The 22741-nt window shown below is 38.2% G+C and overlaps 1 protein-coding gene across 2 annotated transcripts in view; it reads left to right on the top strand.

Annotated features, from left to right (window-relative positions):
- AMMECR1 (AMMECR nuclear protein 1) overlaps positions 1-22741 on the top strand; it is a 103298-nt gene that overhangs the window by 61852 nt on the left and 18705 nt on the right. The window contains exon 3 of one of the 2 annotated variants that reach the window (XM_086469896.1): positions 1046-1156. The exons of the other annotated variant lie outside the window; for it this stretch is intronic. Within the exon in view, the coding sequence (XP_086326022.1) occupies positions 1046-1156 (111 nt within the window). The remainder of the gene's footprint in view (positions 1-1045; positions 1157-22741) is intronic. 2 annotated transcript variants of the gene reach the window in all.

Here is a 22741-nt window from a genome sequence, read left to right as displayed (position 1 = left end):
ACCTATTTGTGATCAGGAATACTCTGTGTCAAGTTGTTTAACTGAAATGACTTCTTTTTTTTTTTTTTTGGTTGGCCTAACAGTAAGGGAAAGTGCACTCTTGTTTGTAATCCAGTTCGATTTGTCTCTTTTCTGGAAAAAGAGTAAATTTTATATGCTTTTCTTCTCCATACGTCCCTGTCTATCTCGGGATTAGAAATCTTTGTTAGAGTTGAGAGCACTGGGTATCCTCTTGTTCCAGGTACACTCCCTGGAGAAATTCAAGTTTGTGTAGTTTTCTGTTGCTTACATATTGATGCAGTGCTCTAGAGCTGCAAGGAAAACTTTGGTCCCCAAAAGTTATATGGTTTGTCTCTTTCTCTCTTTCTTGTTAATTTAATCTATGGATTAGTGCATAGTTGTTTCATAGTAGAAGTATTTCTTTGTAACTGTCACACTCATCTAATTGAAGACATGTTCGGCTTCCTAGAGATTTTGCTCCACTCCTGGTCATTTTTGAGATTCTTAAATACAAGCTTGGGATTCGTGGAGAAAATATCCATTCCTCAGGCAGTTCTTTACGTTTGGAGAGTGTTCCTAAATTTTCTTGTCTTCTAAGGATTTCTGGTACTTTTTTTGCCAGCAGTGTTAAGGACTAAAGTATTTGTCTTCAGGTGGAGGGGTGGCTAGTGTGATGGGGGTATCTTTCCCATCTGTAAAGAGTTCCTTATGTACAGATGTCTAAGGCGAAGCTTTTCCCATTTGCAGGAGAAGGCTAATGGGTAACAGTGAGGTCCACTGAGCATATCATATCTGTTGCCAAGCAGTTTCATTCTGTCCATTAACTATTCCAGTAATCTTGTTTTCTGTTGTATCGCATGAGCAACATTTCTAGAGCAGTCAAAAGAATTGCAAAGGACATTTCTAAACACTATGGCCTGCTCAGATACAGTAATTTTAGAGATTTGGCCCTGCATTGCCTGAAAAGGAAGGGCGCTCGCTGAAATTTCACAGCATCTGTCAATATTGCTTCTGTGATCATGTCTTTTTTTCTTCCCTAAAACAGCCCACTGTTTGTAACATGGAAGATCGGTCGAGATAAACGATTGCGTGGATGCATAGGTACTTTTTCCGCCATGAACCTGCATTCAGGACTCAGGGAGTACACACTTACTAGGTAAGATTTTGTTTTCTGTAGCCTTGACTTACATATTTAAATAGTCTACTGAGGAGATGATAGGTGTGCTTTGGTTCGTTTTGGGTTTTTTGGCTGTGTCGCTGTACTGATCAATGAAAACTTGTATCTCCTTTCGATGCTAAGTGTACTGCCTGGTTATTTGACTACTGCTGTCATGAGGCTATGGTTTCAGTTAAAAACCATAACTTGAGCCTTTTTTCTTTTTATTGGTCTGGAAAACTACTCTCCAGTAGCTTATTGTAACTGACTATTAGAGTATTTTTTCCAGTGTTCAGACAAATTTTAACCTAAATAGTTAATGTCAGGTCAGAAGACCAGAAAGTCAGATTTGGGGATTATCCTATTCACACTTCTAAAACAGCAGGTATTCTCACCTCTTCTCCATCAGGTGCTTCCAATCAGCTGCAGTTAATTTAATGCTACAAATTTCCATTACATGTTACTCTTCAGATACACCCCAGCCCCTGAGCGGGAAGCTTCTGGATGAGGGAGGTAAGTGATTGATAATCCTTCACTCCCTGGCAGCATAATCCTTCATTTTTTGATCTACACCTAAATTCATTCACCTTAATATTGTTCCATTTCCTTTGCATAGAGTGAAAACTAATAAGTTTATCACTAGAGCTAGTAGCAAGCTTTCTACTTGTTTTTTTCTAAGAGTTTTCTTGAGTTTATTTTCTAAAGAATCAATGGAATTTTATTCCACTTAGTTACAATAGACTGTTTATAGTGCTTTAAAATAGAAGCTACATTCTGGCATGTGTAGACCTCTAAAATTGTTGTCACTTAATTGGTGCCTCCAGATCACTTTACATTTGAGGCTTTCCTCCATTACAGGTTTTTCATTTTTGCTGTTAAAATACCTTGTCAACCCCAGTATTAAGTAATATTAAAATGGGACATGTTCTTTCTTACGTGTCTTCCTAGTTTGTTGCAAGCTGAAGTTCATTTCATGCTTCTGCTCAGCTTGAAGAAATCAACTGCTCATCTCCTGGGGTCCTTTATAAACTTCTGCAAGTTACCTTTATTGTATTGGTTTTATTTATTATGTGGTCTGGAGTGTTTCTGATTGTGTCCTTTAAAACCTCAGCAATCAAAATGGTCAATGAGAAGAAAGTTATAATAAAATTCAAAGCACTTTCTCTGTTGAAGGTTAAAAGCCTTAAAATCTTAACCATTAGTGAGCTAGACTGGACGAAAAAAACTTGTCCCCTGTACTAGAGAAGCATTTCATTTAAGTGTACACTTCACAGTGCCTGATCGAGAACAATGAGCTTGTACAGAGAATTACCCCCTCAGACTAGGAAGAAAGGTGGTAGCCAAAAGAATAGTCTTTGTTGCTTGTAGATTTTTCCATTCTCACAAACCAAATAGGGCTGTACTCTCGCATACCTTTAAAAATGCTTATAAAATTCCTGTCACTGCATTCTAACTCTGAAATCTGAAGTCAAATATGTGAAAAGGGACACAAATTAAAGGGAACAGAAGGATTTTCAGTGCAGTATTGAAACAATGGCCACATGCTGTGGAAGTTTATACTAGGCTGTTCAGAGGATAAATAGCTCAGTAATTTTCAAGATGAGAGAAGTGAAACTACATACCAACTTATTTTACAAAAATATTTGTGAGATCATCAGTTGTTTTTAAAATAAAATATTATATTTAGTGGCATATTGGATTTTGTTACCTTTTATGGGGAATCTTTTTCATGTCTGTGGCACCAAAAATGTTTCCCATTGTTTTTTAAAAAAACTCTGAACTTTCAGATATGACCACTGAAATGTAAAGTTCATATCTGAACGTACAAAAAAGTTGTTCCCTTCTATCAATCATTATTTAGAAAAAGAAAGAGAGGGTTGACTGTGATCGGTTTCCTTCATGGTGTTAGTATTTTCAACTACAGAGCTTCCAGAGGAGAGCATTTGAGGAATAACAGAAGCACCTTTGAAATGTCTGTGAACTTTCTGAGTTTGGAGCTCCACAGGCCTCCCTAGGAGGGATCAGAAAGTAGGACATTCTAGCTTGATCCAGCCATCTGTGGGCAATAGGCTCCTGCAGAAGATATGACAATTCCCGAAAGAGAAGAAAAACCTTCTTCAGGGCAGGCAAAAATTAATCAGCGAAGCAGGTAGAATGAGAATGGACTTTCCACTGCAGAAAGTGGAACTTGACCAAAATTTTCACTTGGGGATACAGGCAGATATTTTTCTGACTTTATTTCACTTTAACACTGGGAGGCACTTTCCTTCAGTTATTCTAAAGATACAGCGTGGATAAACAGAACCAGGTTGTTTGTCTAGTTCATCCTTCTCTTTTTTCAGCACCTTCTGTGGAATTGTGGCCCAACTTTCAGTGAGTAAAATGATACAGAACAATTGTTCTTAAATGCCCTGGTGCTTAGCGATCAAAACATTCTCAATTTCCTTCACACATGATTTTATTACAAATGTGCTGAATGATTCTTAGGATTACAATAAATAAAATTTTCCTTAATTCTAGGAGTGATCTCTAGTTGTATATTGTATACAGTGTGTAGTGCATACATCTCTCTCTGCATACAACAGTGTAGTTTCTTCAAAATAGCACAATGTTCATCTAGGAATCTGAAGTGAACAATTTCTTTCTTGGGCCACCTGCACCCCCCCACTTGAAAAACATCTTTTTGGGGACTATAAACAAAACCGGTGATGATGTGTGACCAAGTGAGTTTCTCTTCCGTGTTTTGAGCTCTGTAGGTTGTTACGCTGGTGTTGCCAGTATGTTCTAAACAGGAAATTTATGTAGAATGATTCATCATTAATTGGATGCATCTGCCTAAGTCGTGAGGAGGGATGAGAATACCATAGTTAAAAGTGCTAGTACTGTGTTCCTATAAAATCTGCATGTTAGAATTCAAATTTCTCTGCAGTTATATCAGTGAAACACAGGGAAGAGGAAGTGTATTATTAAACCTCCTGCAGCACTTTATGAAAAGATAGATTCAGATTTATTGATTTTTATATAAATTTACTAGGAGGTTAGTTGGTCAAAAATCTAACCTTGTCTAAAATGTTTTACAGTATTGAATATTGCATATTAGGATGTAAGAAGTTTATCAGGGCAAAATAGTCCTTTAGACTGAATGTTAATTGACTGTCCCACCTGAATGCATAAAAATAAACCAATCCAGATTATGAAAAATACCTTGTGTTTTACAGCTCCTTCAAGAAAAAACACTGAACTTGGAAGCAGGTTACCACAGAAATTCATAACAGGTTGATAAATTACTTTTTCATGTATTCTGTTCAGCAGTAAGACTTAGGTTTTAGCATTGAAGCTTTAAACTCCTGCTCTGTTACACTTAAGATACTGAATCAAATGGTTTAATGTATTCATTTTAGTTTAGTTTTTTTTCTACCCATTTCATGTAATTTGAAGTCATAATTTATGCCTAGTGGATATAATAAATATAGGTGTATAAATTCAGTTTTAACTGTGTTGGTTTATCCTGTCAAGGATAGAATGTGTATCTGGGGAGGGAAATAGTAGAGAAGACTGCTAAAGGTGATGTTATATGACAGCCTTCTGTCATAGAAGAAGGCAGTGAAGAAAAATTGGAGGGACTCCAGGCCTTAAGTGGATTAGCATAATGGCTCAAAACTGGATTTAAATTTTAAAATAGTATGTAACCCACCCTCCTTAACTAGCATAGGCCTGTCTTTACTGACCGTGTGATGTAATCAGTCTTTTTGTTGTGTGTTCTACTTAACACTCCACCTGAGAAATACGGCTGCTGTCAGACATTCAGCCTAGATGTGGTTGATCAAGAAAAGAAAACAAAGAGGGAAGCTTGGGATGAGAAGCACAAGATTGAAGGAAATGAAACCTGCAACCCAACTTTCTCATAACTGAATTCAAGTGTAGATTCCATGTGACAATTTGACTACCAATAGCTTCAACTACTGCTCTATATTTGTCAGCAATTTCAAGAGTCTTAGTCCTTGTTGCTGCCATATTGTCTACCTGCTCTCTGTGAAGAACGTTGACCCTTTCCTCCTGTTCCACACAGTAAAGTTAACCGTCCAACTGCAAGACTACAGTGTGGCAAACTTATTTAAGGGGTAAAATTGAAAAATATTGAATGACAGATCACATTAATATTGATGGTGGCCTTACTTGCTAAAGACTAGAGGCAAGTATTTGTGCAGACAGGGCAACTTCCTGCAAGTGTCTAGCTGAGGTGGTTACTCTAATTCCTGTTTCTTTTTACTAATCATAGGCTTGTTCAGCCGTCCCTGTAATCAGCCCTTACAACTCAGTGCTAACTCCCCAGAGCCTTTACTGTTAGGCAGTGTTGCTGTGGGTGTAGATAGCCATTGCCGTTGATCCAGGGCAAAGCGTACTCGTGTATCTGACTGCCATTTTTGAACTGCAGAGTTGGGGGAATTATATGTTTTTGACATTTGTTGTGACCTTCAGTGTTCAGATAAGTCGTAGTCTGAATTAATTCCCGCAAATAGCGTTGTGTGCAGTATTTCAGAGCACATCGTTGCTTCTGTGTTTACCCACTGATAATACTTTGCAGACTGTCTTATTTCGTGGCTTTGATTTATAGCAGACCACTGCTGAAAGTCAGCTTTTTTTTATTCTATTACTACTCTGCATCTGGTGGCCACCAATGAAAAATGCCTGATAATTGTGAGATGAAGCTTACACTATCACTTTCAGAACTGGATTCTGCATAGAGCAATGTAGACTCTTGACAGCCTGAACTCACCCATGTTATGCTATTCTTGTATGTTTAACGTCTGTAAACCCAGGAAGCATCATGTTGCTTCCTTTTCATTTGTATGTTGCTGTGAAAAGCAGGCATCTGCTGGTTGCTTCTGAGTTTTCAAGTTCATCTTGTTGAGGCAGAGGGCACAGATTTTGCCCCTACTAGAGGATGAACAGCAACAGAGGGAGGATCTCAAGGTGAGAATAAGTGCTTGCGGACATCTGTGGTGACATGGTTGTGTGTCTGGTTGAGTGGACAGACAACCAGTGTGTCCCGCTGAGCATGTGAGAAGCCACTGGCAATGGCCATCCTAGCTCCCACTTACCCTCATGACCCCAGTTAGCTGTTAAGTTTTTAATGGGGGTTCAACTTATAAAATCCACTAAGCTTTATTATTCAAGTGCCGTACATGTTGTCAAAGCCTTTTGAGCCAGTCAGAGTGCAGGCAGCTGGGGCTCCTTAGGCAGTTGCAGCACGTGTCTTTCACTTCTGCCATTCTACCCCTTCACTGAGTGACAAGGTTCTGTCCTAGAGAGGCTGCAGTTAGGAGTTCCTGGAGAGGTAGGAAGTGGGGTACCAAACTGTCACTGAAAATGGTGTACTGAGTGTTCATCCCTCAGCCCAGATTAGGGTCTTTCTGGCCCTAAGGAAGATCCAAGGATGCTGAAGAAGTTGTGGGACTGCATCTCTGCTAATTTGTACCATGGGCCCCATCAAAAGATTCTTAGTTGGGGATGTTACTGTGACATGGACATCTTCCAGTGACCAGTCTAAGGTGGGTCCTGCTCATCATGTAGTCAGCCGCGGAGAGAGTGGTTTAAGCGGTTCTCATCACTTTGTAGCAATCTCCCGTCACCAAAATTCCTTAGCAAAAGGAAGAGGTGTCTGAACCAAAGTCACGTTTGAATGAGATTTGGAAATACATAAGCACTATAACCTTGTAGCATTATTGCTCTGAAGGGAGGAGGGAGTAGCTGTTTCAGAAGAGGTGGGAATGGAAACAACAAGCTCTATCAAGGCAACAGATTAATTTATACCAATTTTTACTAGACTTATTTTTAAAATACATTCTATCATGATTTAGAGATGAAGTGCAAGAGCTAAGGATACAGCATCTTTAAGGTTTTTTGTTGTGTGGCCGCAGGATTTGTGAGCTGCCTAAGCTGCCAAAATACAGGGTAGTTGAGATGCTCCTCTTCTATTCGGTGTTTTTACTTGTCTGTAAATTCTAAGTCTGCTATTCCTGTCTGCTGGCCTGTGCCCCACCTGGTGTAACTTCGTGTAGTAGTCATTTGCAAGAGCAGCTGTAACTTTTGCTTTTGCTAACAGGCTTAGATGAGTTTTGTTTTTTAGTCGTCAACAGTTGTTATATCTGGGCCATGTGCTGTTTTTCTCCCCCTGAACAAAGTGCAGTCCAGGAAGGGGGGGAATTCTGTTGCAAATGAGTGCATTTCAATTAAAGTCAGTAATAGGGGCAGAAGTATTGAAAATTATTTCTGTCAAGCATAGTTAGAAGCCTGTTGAAGTTTTGATTTTTAAAAAAACCATTATTTTTAATTTGGTTTATCCTTTAATTTGCATCTCCTGATTGTCTTTTGAAGTTACAACTTCACATGTGAGATGTACAGGTTTTCCATTGGTGTAATTATAGTGTTAGTGAAGATGAGGTGTACTGTGTTAATGTTAGTATTTTATTATAATCTTTATAGGAATTGCAGCTGACTTAATAGAAGTGTCGGAACTGGGCCAAAGTATATTAAGACAGTTCAGCAGTAAACTTTGTTCTGCAAATTAGAAGCTATATAGATATGTATATATTTATGGTGGTGTTGACCTCCAGGTAAGGTAATCTTAGAATCCCATTTTTGTTTTCCAAAATGCTTCTGGTAAGATACAAAATTAAGGTATTTACACCTTAGTTTTTAAATGATGACTGGTTACCTTTAATGGAACGGAGGCAAAATTCTTTTAACATCTGGATATTTTGTGCAGACTGATGTGTTTTGTCATGTCATCCGTATAGAGATGAGGCTTCACTGAGACTTGGAGCTGTTCGTATTTCTAAATTTCGTCTAAGCTGAAAAAAGCTTGTTGCTGAACTATTGTAGACATCAATTTTACACCACTTTAATTTGGGCAAATCCTCAGACTGTTACAGTGAAATATAGTTGTTTAGTAGTTGGTGTAGTTGGCAAGATCCTAAATCAGCTGCCGCGACAGTAGTAAAATGGATTGTGATGTAAACTCACAATACCAGAAACTCTAAATGAAGTGTACAAATTTGAATTTATTGAGCCAGGCTTAGTTACTCGCTGTGAGTCAATTCAGTAAGTAGGTCTGTAATGATTTTGTGCACACAGTGCCAGGTCGTTATTTTAGGGAACTGTTGCTTCACAGAACTGTCTACTGCCTTTTCTCAAAGGGCAAAGCTGAATGCCATACTGGATCTAGAAGTGGAAAATACCACCAAACTTTTGCTTTAATGATGGGTTGAATGCTTCTCCTTATTTCATTATGAAATGAAAATAATGTTGTTTAGGAGGGAGAAGGAGCATGCCTTAGTGAACATATGTTTCTTGCACATTGTGTGTGTTGGGGATGTAGTAATTCTGCCTTAATTTTTATTTTTCTTTATTTAAATAAAAGAGGGGGAGGGAGGATACCAGTTTTGTAATTGTTGGTGTAGTTTTCCTGAGAAAACCCTTGCTAGACCCTTGGACCTGATAGTAGATGACAGTCTGTTTCCTTAGCAACACTTCCTGAAAGAAAGCAAAGGAAAGCACTACAAATGGAAGGGCAGTCCTTAGGTTACAATCTTTATGAAGGGAAGAGCATGTAACAATGCCCTACCAAAGCTTTTTAAATAGATCCAGCATTACCATGTATTGGTAACCATTTTACAGCTTTGCTGGGAAAGCTGAATTATAGAATACGACTTCTTTGGCACAGGGGAATGCCTTAGTGCATTTGGTGGAATAAATTTACTCTGTGAATTGACTCTTTATAAAAAGTAACTGTAAATCTAGGAAAAATGGAATTTTAGAGTTAAAAATGAATACAAAATTGCTGTATCTGTACAAAGTGGCTCAATGAAGGAGGGGGTTTTGCTGAGACTGTCACAAATCTAAGGCCTCAGCAGTAGAATTTGCTGTAACTAAGGAAACTGTCCAGAGTTAAAATATTTATTTTATCATCTTATTTTAAAAAACATGCATTAAAAATTGGGACTATCAAAAATATGCTTCTTGTAAAATGCATGATTTGAAAAAGCCATGATCAAGCAAAATAACTGGCATTAGTTGATGTAATTTGTGGTATTTTGAATGAATCAGATATGCCTGAAGTTTGATTGAATATGAGTGAGTAGTAACTGGGGACATCCAGCAGTTACTCAGACTTCAGATGTGTTTCAGGGAGGAGCCATGTCATTTGTGACTCTAGTCTTTCCCACGATGATTTTGCATTTCACGTTCTTCCCACACAGCCTCCTTCTGTTATGCTAAGAAAACGGTGCACACCCTGTAAGTTCAAAGACAGAGTTCTAGTTGAGTTGAAACACTAGTTTGGTTGAAAGTCAGATTTGTATTTGTCTTTGAATATTAGTTGACATAAGTATTTGGGAGGGAGGGTGGAGTCAGAGAAACTGGCTGCCCTGGGTTTCCTAGCAAAGCTCTGTGTTGCCATAACTCTTACTTTTCCATTACTTGTATAGAGAGTTGATGGTGTTCCATGGTTTTTGGTCAACTTCTTCATCTTTTTGTATGATACTCTTAAAGGGAATGTCTTGAAAACATTTCCTAAAAATCTTTTAGAATGGAATTTTCTTTTCATTGTAGGCTTTTGGTGACATGTTGATTTCTTAAGCCCTACAAAGACATGTTGTGGGCCTGTGCTGAAGAATACAAGGGAGGACTGTGTGCTCCCACAGCAGAGAGAGGCATAGATGAAGTGTGTCTCAGAACACTTGTGTTTTACTTATTTGGAAACTCTTAGCTAGGGCAAAGTGAAGGAAGTTGGCATAGAAGTTACCTGCTTCTGCGAAGTTTCTCTCTCTGGCTATTCTCAGCTTAGCAGATGTTTATTTTTAGTATAGAGTAAGGGGCATTTCCCACAACTTTATTGCTAAGCCAGGGGGGCAGCAGGGGAAGGGTGGTGGAGAAAACTTCCCGCTGCACATACTGGCCAGTGCTTGTATGTTCTAAATAGGAGAAGGATGTTAACATAGTTTATCCCCCACTTCCTGAGATGGTGGAAATTGAGGTGCAGCAGTGGTACATTAGATACCTCGCCCACTAGAAGTAAACCTAAAGGCTTTGTTTGGCTGAAGGAGCTAATTTTTGTTGAAAACTACTGTTTTATTACAAGTTATCAGGGATAAAACGAGGTCGAAGGGAAAAGAATTGTTTCTTATGCTTATAAGCTGTTAGTCTTTAAACTCTGCAGCTTTGTGTGGGAGGCACTGTGGGAAAGGAGTCTCAATTAAAGTTTTCAGTCTGTCAGCACCTCCTCCATTTAGGTGTTTTCTGATGCTTCCTTTTCAGACGGAAGAAGAAATAGCATGAACTGGGCGTGGGGCACCAGGCTCCGAAAGCCTTTGTTAGCTCTGTTCACTTGAACACAAAGAGACTGAAGCTTTCAAAATTGAATTTACCATTTTCACTAGACCAGAGTAATGACAATTAAAATGCTCTCGTGAGCTATAGCAGAATTTTCTGGTATTTTTAAATAGTAGCAACTGATACCTGTTTCTAAGAAATCATTCCTATTGACACCAGGAAGAAAGAAGTTGTGTCCTTCACAGAGCTGAACATCTGAGATGGTAGAAAAGCTCTGGGAAGAAAAAATAGCATATCCTCCTCTGGTGGGACATCAGCAGCCATGTAAAATGCTGAAGAATGTCTGAAGGCATCTAAGCCTAAACACGCTTCAGACTCTGAGGCAGTCCAAAAGTCTTCTAGGCCCCAGTGCTCTGTACTGTATCAGCTCCTATCGTGTGCTTTTGTGAGCAGTGATCTCACGGGGGGGACACGGCATGGGGGAAAGTTGACCTGTCTTGAATGTCATCATTTACAAATGACTGAAATTTTACTATTTGTTTGATGCATTGTAGGAGGGAATGTGTATATACCTGCAAATAACTTTTTTTTTTTAACATGATCTAAAAATACCATATTAGGGATAAAAGCGCTCACTCCAGGTTTCTTTCCCTTTGAATTGTTGAGGCACTTCTCAAATTCTGCCATTTTCAGCTGTACTCTATAGAAGTGTGTGGTGTGTATGGTGATACCTACACTCCGTACAAGTGTATATTGGTGATTTTACTTCAGAAACAGAAATTGAACCTCCTTTGATTTTTCTTTTTAGCTATGTAAATGACAATATAGATACAGTTTACAAAACATCTAGTGCTATGAAGTATGTAAATAAACAGTTGGTTAGAAATATTTGACATAGATCCAAAAAGCATTTCTAACCTTGCAGATTCCTATTGTTATATGAACTTTCAAAACTTTTAATTAAAACATTTCTAAAACTAGTTGTAATTAACACACAAAGAATAGCTTTTTGACCATAGTGGAGAATACTTCTTTTTTTGGCCTGGTGACACTCAATTCTTGAAGCAAGGATATTGAGGGGAGCGTGGAAAGGTGACCTGTGCCTGTGTTTTAAATATATTATGCAGGCCACAAAGTCTGTCAGCTCACATGCTTCAATTTAGGTGTGCTGTTTCAATGCAGTGGTATCATCTTTTTTTTTTTTCCTTAGTGCAGATTAATTGTAATAAAGGGTCAATAGTCAGGCAAGCAGTCTCTCAGGCTGGAGAAGTACAGTATAGCAATAACTCCCACAAGAACTTAGGGAACTTGTACAGATGTTAAGGAGCGCTCTGAGAGCCTGAGCACAGCTCTTGGGAACTTCCCCATCTGTCAGAAGCTGCAACCCCAGCTTCATTGAAAAGGGCCTTTGTGATAACAGCAATTGCTAATGGTTGTGGAAGTCAATATATGAAAATCAGCTGGATCAAACTTGTACCAACAAGGAAATGGGACTTTGCTGAAGTGAATAATGTTATGTCTTTTTATTTTTACTGAATTTTTCAGTCAAGTAAATTGTATCTAGTTTTAATTTGGTGTGATTTGACAGGGGAAAAGAAGAAAAGCTCTTGGTTTTTTGAACAGTACAACTTTCTGATACTTTCCAGTTCAAGTAATTTTTATGGCTTATACTTCTGTAATACCACAAACTGAAGTAGGTCCCAAGCTACCTGTAACACGCAATTAATTCACTGCTCTAGATACCAGCCTAATTGCCAGTTATGAATAAAACGTTTTCAGTGTTTTATTCACAAACAAAAGCCAGATTAGAAATACATTCACACTGGTACAGTCAAACAATACTTCTCAGTTTAGAAGACTGTTCATTTTTTTTCTCTGAGAAAAGTTGCAAAAGTGAATGATTTAGAATAAAAATATATAATTAGTGTATAATAAAAAGTTTAAGTAATTCTTTTGCTTCAAATATTGGTTAATATCCCATTCAACTGAAGTGTCAATGTAAAGCCAAAAAAATGTTTAAAGCCGACATACAATCTAACTCAGCTCTATGAAGGTTGAAAAAGATTTGAATGCATTTAAAAAAAATTTCTGTGAGCATATGTATATTTTTAACAGCTTTGGTTCTTATGAAAGACAATGAAAAGAGCTGCTTCTGTTATCTCTAGGCCAGTTACTTGCGGATGCTGTTGTTAAAGCCCCACAGATAGCATGTTGGTTTTGCTGTGAAGAAAAGGTGCTTGTAACATGTATGAACACAAAGAAAGGAAAGGGGAAATGTAGTTGTAGAATAACTGAAGGGTCGTTGCAGCCTCAGTCCTCTAAGAGAACATCGCTGCTTTTCACCAGAAGTATTTGTACATGTTCTGTCAAGAAATTGATGCTGGTTTTGTTTCTGTTGCCAGAAGCTTCTATACAATTTGCAAGCTGGTTAGATGGCCCTTTCTCATCTGTGCTGAGGATGCATTCTGCAGTTTGCTCACTTAGCTACAGAGAGGCTTTTTTTCCTTTGACCTAGACTGCTAATCCCTCATTGCAAAGAGCAGCAGCTGTGCTTTGTCTGTGGAGGTCTCTGCACTGCATGCAGCCTCATTCGTCAGAGCAACCCCCTCTTTGTGTGTTCTGCTTTTTCAATTACTGGAAGGGTGACTTTCTGTTTTCTTGCTCAGAAAACCCTCTTCAGGTTTGTGGAAGTCAACAATGCATGATTTTATTTTATTTTTTTTTTTCCAAAAAATGTATGTTTCCCAGAGGTGTTACATACAATTTCACAAAATTGTGTGTTTGACTACAGTGTTCCTGACATTCTCAGGAGGTGAAACATTTCTGAGTTGCTTTTTAGAAAGGTGATGAAACCTATTTCCCTTTGAGTGTTAACTGTTTAGAGCTACACATCTATCTAATGTATATCATTACGAATAAACCAATTTTGTGTGTGTGTCCACGTTGTGTCCTCATTTAACATTGAATAATCAGGTTTATACCCAGTTGCTCTGGGTATAATTCCCACAGTTAAGCATATGTAGCAATGTAAGACATTAGTTGAGAGCTAAGTTAACTCAAGAACAGAACAGAGAGTCCTTCGCTGGTTTAGGCTTTGCTGCCTTCAAAGGGAGAGGAATTTGGCCTGCAGTTTCTCTAGAAGATAAAGTATTTAATTAGTAAGCACAAATTTCACATTTCAATTAATATCATAGTAACAAACATTTGTGTTTATACTTTCATGTTATGTGGTAATCTTTATGCTGGAGCTGAGCAGAATTCTCAAATATATGTAATGCTGTTAAATGCATTCCTGGAATACTTAAGTTGTAGTTTTTGAGGCTATGGACAGATGTAGCCTAACCTGAACCTTTTGCCTCTTCATGTCAGAACTTTCTTTTCATTCCACTTCAGCTGTTTTTATTTGCTACTCAAAACTTGGTTTAGAGTGGAAAACATACAGAGCAACAGCTGAGCTGGCAAAGGTTCTGTTGCTTGGCCATCTTGACCTTGGATACAGTGATTTGTGAATGCCCCAGCCAGTCACTTCTGTAAGCTGGGTAAGTTGCAGGTCGCACTGAATGTGCCACCCCAAGCAAACAGAATTGTGACAGAAAATGAGTATAAAGGGATGAAAGGGTGACTTGCTCTCATGACAGACAGAAGTGGCAGAGTTGCTAAAGGAAAATAAGAAGGTGCTTACGGACAGCTTGTTTGTGTGTGTGGAAGAAGATCAAGGGAAGGAAATGCAGGAAGCCAAGCTTCCAACTGTAGAGAATGTGTTTATAGATCTAAAACATACTCTTTTTTTGATTGGTGATTTGTGGAGGTATTAAACAATCATAGCTTAATCTGTTAGAGATTCATGTATGAAGTAAAAACTTACACCTGCACAAAATTAACAGGAAAAAAAAAAGTGTTGAGTAGCCTTGTTTGTGGTCTTAAATGAGGAATTAAGTTTTGTCCTGATGCGGCAGTTCTCATGCCTGCATTATAGGAGGGCTTCATGATAGCAGAAGTGTCTAGAAACCAACATTCTCATGACATAAGGAGTGGCTCTTTCTTTCCCTGAGGTCTTGTTACATATAATGTGCCACAGGGGACTCATCTTGTGCCTGTCTTTTTTACTGTATTTATAAAAAACACTGAGAATGAGTAAGATGCCATGAGCTCATATCCTAGCCTGTACACTGACAGCACTCAGATCTGCCGCTCTTTGCAGATGTACTTGCAGGATGCGTAAGAGATTGCACTTAGATAGCTGCTGGTTTAAATATAATCCAAGTTGAGTTGTGATATTGATGAAACACACAGCTCGGGGAAACAAGCCGGGATGTTATTCAGTGCCTTGTATTACCAGTGGTCGTATTCCAGGCTGTGAGGCAACTGTGGACCTTGGGTTATTCTCAACTGATGCACTTGTTCAAGAATTTCAAGACCGGATTCTGTCACCTTTTATTTCATTTATCAGCCTATATTCATCAATACTTTCATACTTTAGAATATTTTATTGTCTTAATCTTTTTCTATGAAACACTTAATGCAACAGCACCTTAAGTAAGTGGATATGACTCTTTTCCTTCTCAATTCAGTTACTGCATATTCTACTGTGTCTTTTGCTTTCCTTATTCTTAACCTGATTATATATACTTAATTTGTCCATCATGGTGGTTTCAAAGTCCTGATCATAAAACATAGTGTCTGTGTTTGTGACAAACAGTATCAAAACTGAGCTTAACTGTAAAACTCCATTGCTGGCATTTACGGTCTTGGTATTTCAGGTAATTTCTGGTAATTCAGCTACACTGTATTTTTATATAAAAATATGTAGTATTTCTGGTGACAAAAGCAATGCTGAGAAAATAAAGTACTCTTGTTCTAGACTTTGAACAGTATAATAAAAATAAACCCTTTTTACAAGCTGCAGGAACGGGAACATGTAAATGTTCAAGTTATATTCATATGTATCACTGCATTGCTGAGATGTTTAGGAACATATTTTTCCATTTGTGCTTAAGATGAGGCTTTTTAAAGTTGATAAAGAATTAAAAATATTTCATGTTAACCTCTTCTTTAAAATTATGACTTGAATGCATCTTTAGAGGAGATTAATATTTTGTGAATTGATTAAATGAGGGTTGAATTCAGCAATGAAGTGGCTTTAAAGATTTTTTGTCTTGACTTCAGTGTTTGGGTAAAATGGTGATCTCGGGTCAATACTGAGAGAGTTGCTGGAGATGTAAAGTATTCCAGTGACTTCTTTTTATGCTCCTAGGGATTTGAGTGGTTAGCCTTGCTCAAGCTGTACACTTCTGAATGTAATTGAGCAGTTCATTTTTGTTAATTATCTAAACTTTGCCATCTGCTGGAGAGCCTTTTAGTGACATTATAATTTAGTCCAGTTGGAGCTCAATTAGTGTTTTCTGACTAGTCTGTTGTCATGTGTTCACCAAACAAACCCCTACACACCAAACCCTGGTCAGTTGTGTTATTCGATTTTTAAATAAGCATCTGGAATGACTGTGACAAGTTTACTGTGTTATGCCGTGAGATTGTTTTAAGTGCTGTGGATTGGCTTTTTATGGAGCAAACCAGGACATTTCCATGGCAATTGACACCTTTCAGCTTCCTGAATGTTTGCACGAGCGTGACACAAAAATTGTCATGCCTTTTTGAATGCCATTGTCCTCATTTATCCCAGCATGCTGATAGATACAGGGAGGGGTGAGGGACAATACGGGAAAAGGCAGAAAAGAAGCTGCCACCTACGAAGAAACTACTGCATACAGCTGCTCTGCCTCGTGTTCCCCTGTAGCCAGAAAATATCGTTCAAGGTCCATGCTGAGCGATTCAGAGTACAGACAAGTGTTTTGCAGGGATATTCCAATCTGGTGTGGCGTGGATGGAACACAGCAGTTACAGCTCTTTGCTTACACCTGGGCAAACATGCAGTAATTGCACGCTTCGTGTCGTGATTTGCTGTGAGCTGTACCTCTCACTTACTGACCTGTTTAGGTGAAGACTTTGGATTTAGCACACCTTTGTGCAGGCAAACCTCTAAACTGTTAGCGAAGCTCTGCTGCATCTTAAAATTAGGTTAATTTAACATCATTTTCCCCCGGTGTAATAGGGCATATTATAAGGTAATGCCAAATGATCTCCCCACGCCCTGCAGGATTAAAACAGTATGAGAAAAATGCCGAGTTTTTAACTTGTTCGCTCTTTCTTCACATTCACAGAGAAAAGTAAATCCTTTAGAACGACAAAAGTGATATAGTGTAAGATTTCTGGCTTCAGGAAGCAGTAAGGAAGTCAAAGCCATAGAAATATGACTCTTCTTAATGTAATCAGGACACTACAGTATTACTTTGTGGGTTTTTTTAGTTCTAACTGCATTATATTTTCTGATGGGAGCAGATTGCAGGAGCTGCGACTTCTGTGATCATACTTGTCCACTTAAAGGCCATAACAGCACATACACAAAATTCTCTTTAAACTTTAAGGACCTCTGCAGGATGTCTCCATACAAACCTTTCTTGTATCCTTGATATATTATAGCAGTAAGAAAGAGAAGTTAATTTCAGGCATTATGTCCACGCAGTGTAACATTATTGTGGAGTAATAATGAACTGGGTTTGTTTGGAAGAATCCAGACTGTGATGGAATATTTCTCTGAGTAATTGTCAGAGCGGTAGAAAAAACATCTTTATTCTTTTTTCTGCTAAAAGCTCATGGAAGTGTTAGCTTTTACAGCTTCTATGGTTATGAGCTTGCTTTTCTTTTGAGAAATTTGTAGTGGTGAGTAAGTGAGGAGTCTGATCATCTTCATCTGCTATTTACATAAGACTGACAGACCCAGCTGAAGAACCAGCAGAAGTTTAATCCTCCAGGAGGTTCAGGCAGTGGTCAATGTGCAGGGGCGCATTAGCTCCGTGTCTTAACAGATCTCACGTTGACTGCAGGTTTACGGAGAAGCATCCCAGACCATGTGAGTCATTCCCTATGTGCTGCGGCGTGATCTGTGCATCTACCGTGAGTCAAGATAGCCAGATTAAGAAATCAAGGTTAAAATAAGGATTTGGCTGGAAATTTTAAGTACCTTTAGAAATATTCTGCAAATACCTCTTTTGTTGATTTAAACAATGGGTGAACCCGTTTGGAGAAAAACAACAAGGTCCCAGAACCTTATCAACAGTACCAGTGTGGTTTGCTTTTTAATTGTTTGCGTGAGTGGCACAATACACACCCGCCCGCCCACAAAAATACTGTTAAGAATATAATTGAAGCCATTAAATCATTTTCCACTTCTGACGGCAATCTGTACAAAACTCTGGATGTATTAAAGAAATTTTTTAAGATTTCCATAACCCTTTGCCTATGTGCTGTGATGCCTTAGTGGCTGTTGTGTTGCCTGCTATCTAATAGAACTGCTTCTGCAGAAATGCAGAATCAATGAGTTCATCCAGCACAAGGAACAGGTGGGAAAACATAACCTAACTTTGTGTACAGCTGAAACAAGCAATGATGGGAAACACTTGAATTATATCCTAATTGTTCAGGTTTCAGGAGTACTCCAAACAAAACACCTGAATTACTATTCCCCCTCTAACCGCCCGTATTTGACTGTTCTTTCAAGAATTTCGAGCTTGATGATGAAGTGTTGACAAAAATCTCTAATTTACAGCCATAGATACGTACTATTTTTAATACAGCTTTTGTTAATTTTACTTGTGTTACAGTTTCTTTTTTTTTCAGTATTCTTCTTGAAAGTCATCCCATTAAGTGGGGATTGTTAAGGTTTTGCTGGGTTCTGTCATCACCAGCAACAGCCACTTCTGTTTTGTTCCAGACCATGAACCCTTTTGACCTGGTTTGCACAGCACTGGTGTGGACACACCCCACAGCTGGGCATCTCTGCCTGGGATACAGAAATGAAGTGTCTGTGAGGAGGACGTGCATTGCCCCTGCCCTGTTCTGCAGGGAGCTGCAGCACTGATTCAGAACCTCGCCGTTTTTGGTTTGTTTTTTTTTTTTTTTTAAGCATGTCTTGACTCAGCAAACTCCCCAGAGATGAAGTTTTTAGATCTTTTGATAGCTGAATTCAAAAAAAGCTTTGAAATGTAGTTGTTCCTGTCCCTGTTGTCACTGTTACCTGACTGGGAGAGGAGCCTAGGAAACTATTGAAGTGAGCAAGTAATGGTTTCATAAATGGTTCTTCTTTTGCCCAGAGGTTCTTCACTTCCTTGTCACCCAGCAATTTGAAACTGGTAATAAAAACTTGGTATATCAGTTTGTCCTTCAGGATGTTGTAAACAAACCTAAGTGTTCTTTTAAGAAAATGTTTGAAATAGAACACTGTAAACTTTCTATTCTCTCTGTTTCTGGGTCTACTCTTAATAGATGTTATGTATTTTTTTAATCAGTATATTATAGCAATGCCTTCTATGACATTGTTATGCCATCTGCGAGAAGTCTGACAATACTCAATCCAGCATGGTTGTTAAAAAAAAGGCAAAGCTGAATGAGACTTGGTAAATTCAAACCAACCAGATGTGTTTGCTTACTTAGTGTATTGTGTCCTGTAACTGCAGCCTTGCTGATAGTGACTAGTTAACGATTTCCGCACTTACTAGGGAGTTAAGGCATTTTGGAGGACACATAGGCAGCTTATTTTAGGCATCTCTGGCTGCCTAAACCAGAGACTTGGTTGTCTTATGTAGTCAATGAATGGAGGTTGCCTTTTCTGATGAACCTTTTAAAGAATTTATGTACATGCTCTGAGATGTCTCTCAGAGGAATGGGTTTCTTCTCAAAGATAAAATAACTCTCTAGAATAGAATATCAGAATATTCCTTCTGCCCATTAAACTACATGTCTGAATCCAGACAGAGATTGGAGGAGAGACTTTCTGGCATACTTCAGTTTTGTGAGTTCGATCAATTTTTTTTTTTTGAGAGAGAGAGCGCCAAAGTGCCAAATTAATATTTTATTTCTCCCACCTGAAACCCTGTTGCGATTACCTGCTGCACTGTGCTACTAAAATAGGCTGAGAACTTCAGAGAAGTATTTCTGTACGAAATGTCAAGTGTGTATTTCTTTTTTTACCCTGTGACTGCCACTTAGCAACATAATGTGCAGGAAGTATAAATGTTGTTCTTTCCCTTTCTGTCTCCCAAATGTAAGGGAGGGTTCAGGAAAAACACGTCATTCACAGTTGTTTTGTTTCCTGGAAATTTTTCCAGTCTGACCAAAAAAAAAAAAGACAATATAAATAAATTCTTTTTCCTTGCATTCAAGTGATTTGATGATGCATGCAAATCACTCCTCCATTTAAGTTGGCAAAACTCTGCTGGTCATAAATAAAAGTTGTTAGAAGGCTGTCATGTGGGTTGTGTTAGGCTGTCTGATCTGTTACGCTGAAAGCTAGGAGAATTTTATTCATAATAATTTCACTTTCTGAAGAAGAGCACACTCTGCCCTGATTTCTGGCTTAAAAATTAATTGCAGGTCGTGACTTGGAAGCAGCCAGTTTTTTCTGGTCTCTGCCAAACAGAGTTATGATAGCAGATTTTTGTTGGGAAAATACCGGCGATCTGCTTAAGTGTCCTTAATTTCTTCCCATTGAAGCTACTGAATGAAAAAGTAAAAATCTTAACTAACTGCACTGATCAGTAACCCAGCAATGGAAAAAACAATAAATATTGACCTTTTCTTTTTTCCCTGAAACCCTGGCACCAAGTGTCTCTTGTTGCTGTCATCTCTGCTGTTATCTAAAATCCAGTGAGTTTGCCACTCATTAATTTCAGGATGTTTTGAATTAACTGAAGAACAATATGTAGGCACTGTGGACTCACTTTATTGACATTGCCAGTTCTTTAAGTGCATTTTCTAAGGTAATTCTGCTAAGCACGTTTTGCTCAGTGAAAGAATCAAGAATCTCCAGGTTGTACTTACGGAGCTAAACGAAAAGGGGTTTTCGGAGCAGATGGAATGTAAGTCCTTTGGCTACTCTCTAAAGGTAGTGCCAATGTACTGTTTATCAGAAGAGCATAATAGTTTGTAAAATGAGATCTTTAGCCTATTTTTCATGACTCTATTGATGATATTTGAAGAATTGTTTAGATGCCAAAATATTATGGTTTGGCTTAGCTGTGTTCAATATCGGAAACTGCTTAAGAGAAAATTGACTGTAACAGAGTGAACTGAAAAAGTAACGGGAAATGTATTTTTTTGTAATTGGATTAATTTGATCAAATTTATTGGTTCTATTTCGATTAATCCTCTGAGGGCTGTGTTTCTACGTGGTAGGCTGAGCAGATTGTGAAAGAGAGGCTGTCACAAGAAGCAGGGTTTTTTTTTTTAGGCGTCGGGGATCTTGGATTCTATTCTTGATTCTGTCACTGACTCACTGTGCAAGCGCCGAAATTGCATGAGTCACTGAATGTCTCTGCCTCATTTACACTTCCTATAAAGTGAGTATTACTTAGATCATGCCCAGTGTTTGACAGTTTCCTTTGCATCTCCCTCCCCTGTGTCATGTTTAACCCTCCAAAGTAATTTCCAGTAATGCACAAAATTGTATCCAGTTCTGCCTAAACTCTGTCTGGTTTGGGTCTGTAGATGTGACTGTCCCCAAAACAGTGGTTTAGTGAGAAATTTCATTGTTAATAATTATCGTTAAATAACAAACAATAAAATATTAAGAATTTAATACCTTAATTCATCTACACCTAAATCTTTCTTTACTATTTTCGATGCTTATATGCTATCAAATTTTTTCAAAGGATCCTTTAAATCATGAAGATTTTCAGGCACTTCTAAACTGAGCAATATTGCTCTGTTACTATTTCTTATTTCCCTAGTTTGTGTCCTGCTGTTTGTTACCCATCTGCCACATCACATTTAAGAGCCATAGGCTCTTAAAGACTGAAGCTGCCTTTTTTTAAAGCATTTTTGTAGCCTACAGAAATTACAGATGGACAGCACAGTGATGTATTACATTTTGGTTCACCTGCTCTTACGATTATTTCAGAGGATTCCAAGAGCTTCTCTGGTGGTATTTTACAAAAACAAGATGATATTCCTTAAGACTACAACTTTTTTTTTTTTTTTTTTTTTGTGAACTTCATGCTGTTTGTCATGGTAACTTTAAAGAATTTACTTTAAATATTTTCAGTGTCTTTAAAGCGTTTGCAAGCTTTTCTGTATCCCAAATATGGGGAGGAGTGGTATATGGAAAATGAAATTATTGAAAAACATTTCTGGAGAGCGTATGGCCAAATAAAATCCATTTGAGGAGAAGCTGAGATTTGTATAGCACGGCTCAGCTGAAGAAAAACTGATAGCTGAGTAAGACTTTGTGTTGGTTTTTTTCTTGACTGGCAATTACTTGATCTTAGTAGGACACCCAAGACTGCATCAATATTTAATTAAAATGGCTGTGCGTGTGTGTGCATGCATTTTGTGTCTAAAAATAATTTTCTTTGAACAGGATTCAATTTTAGGTTTGCCTGCTTCACCTTTAACGTAGAGCAGAACTCCAGGTGGAAAAACTAATGTCCTTTTATTGGCCAGCTAGAATTCCCCCTGCTTGGCACTAGTTTTCAACTCTTCACTGCCATGTACTTCCATTTAGTCAGCAGCAATGTATGTAGATTAGTTCTGGGCATTAAGGAATAAAGAAGAGATGGTTCAGGAAATGCTTTTGAAAACAGTTTTTTTTCTTAAAAAGCAGTTTTGAACTCTTGCCTAATTTTTCCAACTTATTTTACTAATTATTTCTACTTACCCTGCCTTAATTCTAAATTTAACAGAAAAATTGTGGAGTTGTGATATTTTTTTAAACCTGGTATCTAATATGCCACATTTCGTTCCATAAGAACCCTTTTGTCTTTCTAACGGAAGAATTAACAGAAGAATATGGCATTGGATAAGATTGTACAATCACATCCTAATGCTACAGAAATAACGCTTCCGTCAAATGAACAGAACAAAGTCTCCTCTACTAGCCAAGAATGCCGACGCACAATTATACAGTGACTTTTCATTCTGAACAGCTCAGACCAGTAACAAGCTTTTGTAGAAAACAGGCCTCCGGTATCTGGTCTGTACGTTGTGCTTGCTTTGAGTTGGTCACTGAGAGGCACGCTGACGTGACAAGCGAGACCAAAGTCTGAATTTACATACCTGCATCTTGGTGGAGAGTATGAAGTGTGTGGTAAATGCCCAGCTGCTGCCTCTAGAAACTGATACTCTTTCTTCCCAGAGCAGGAA

The sequence above is a fragment of the Leptosomus discolor genome, chromosome 9, assembly GCF_034619465.1.
Source record: "Leptosomus discolor isolate bLepDis1 chromosome 9, bLepDis1.hap2, whole genome shotgun sequence".
Lineage (NCBI taxonomy): Eukaryota > Metazoa > Chordata > Aves > Leptosomiformes > Leptosomidae > Leptosomus > Leptosomus discolor.
This window is presented reverse-complemented; position numbering and strand designations above follow the sequence as displayed.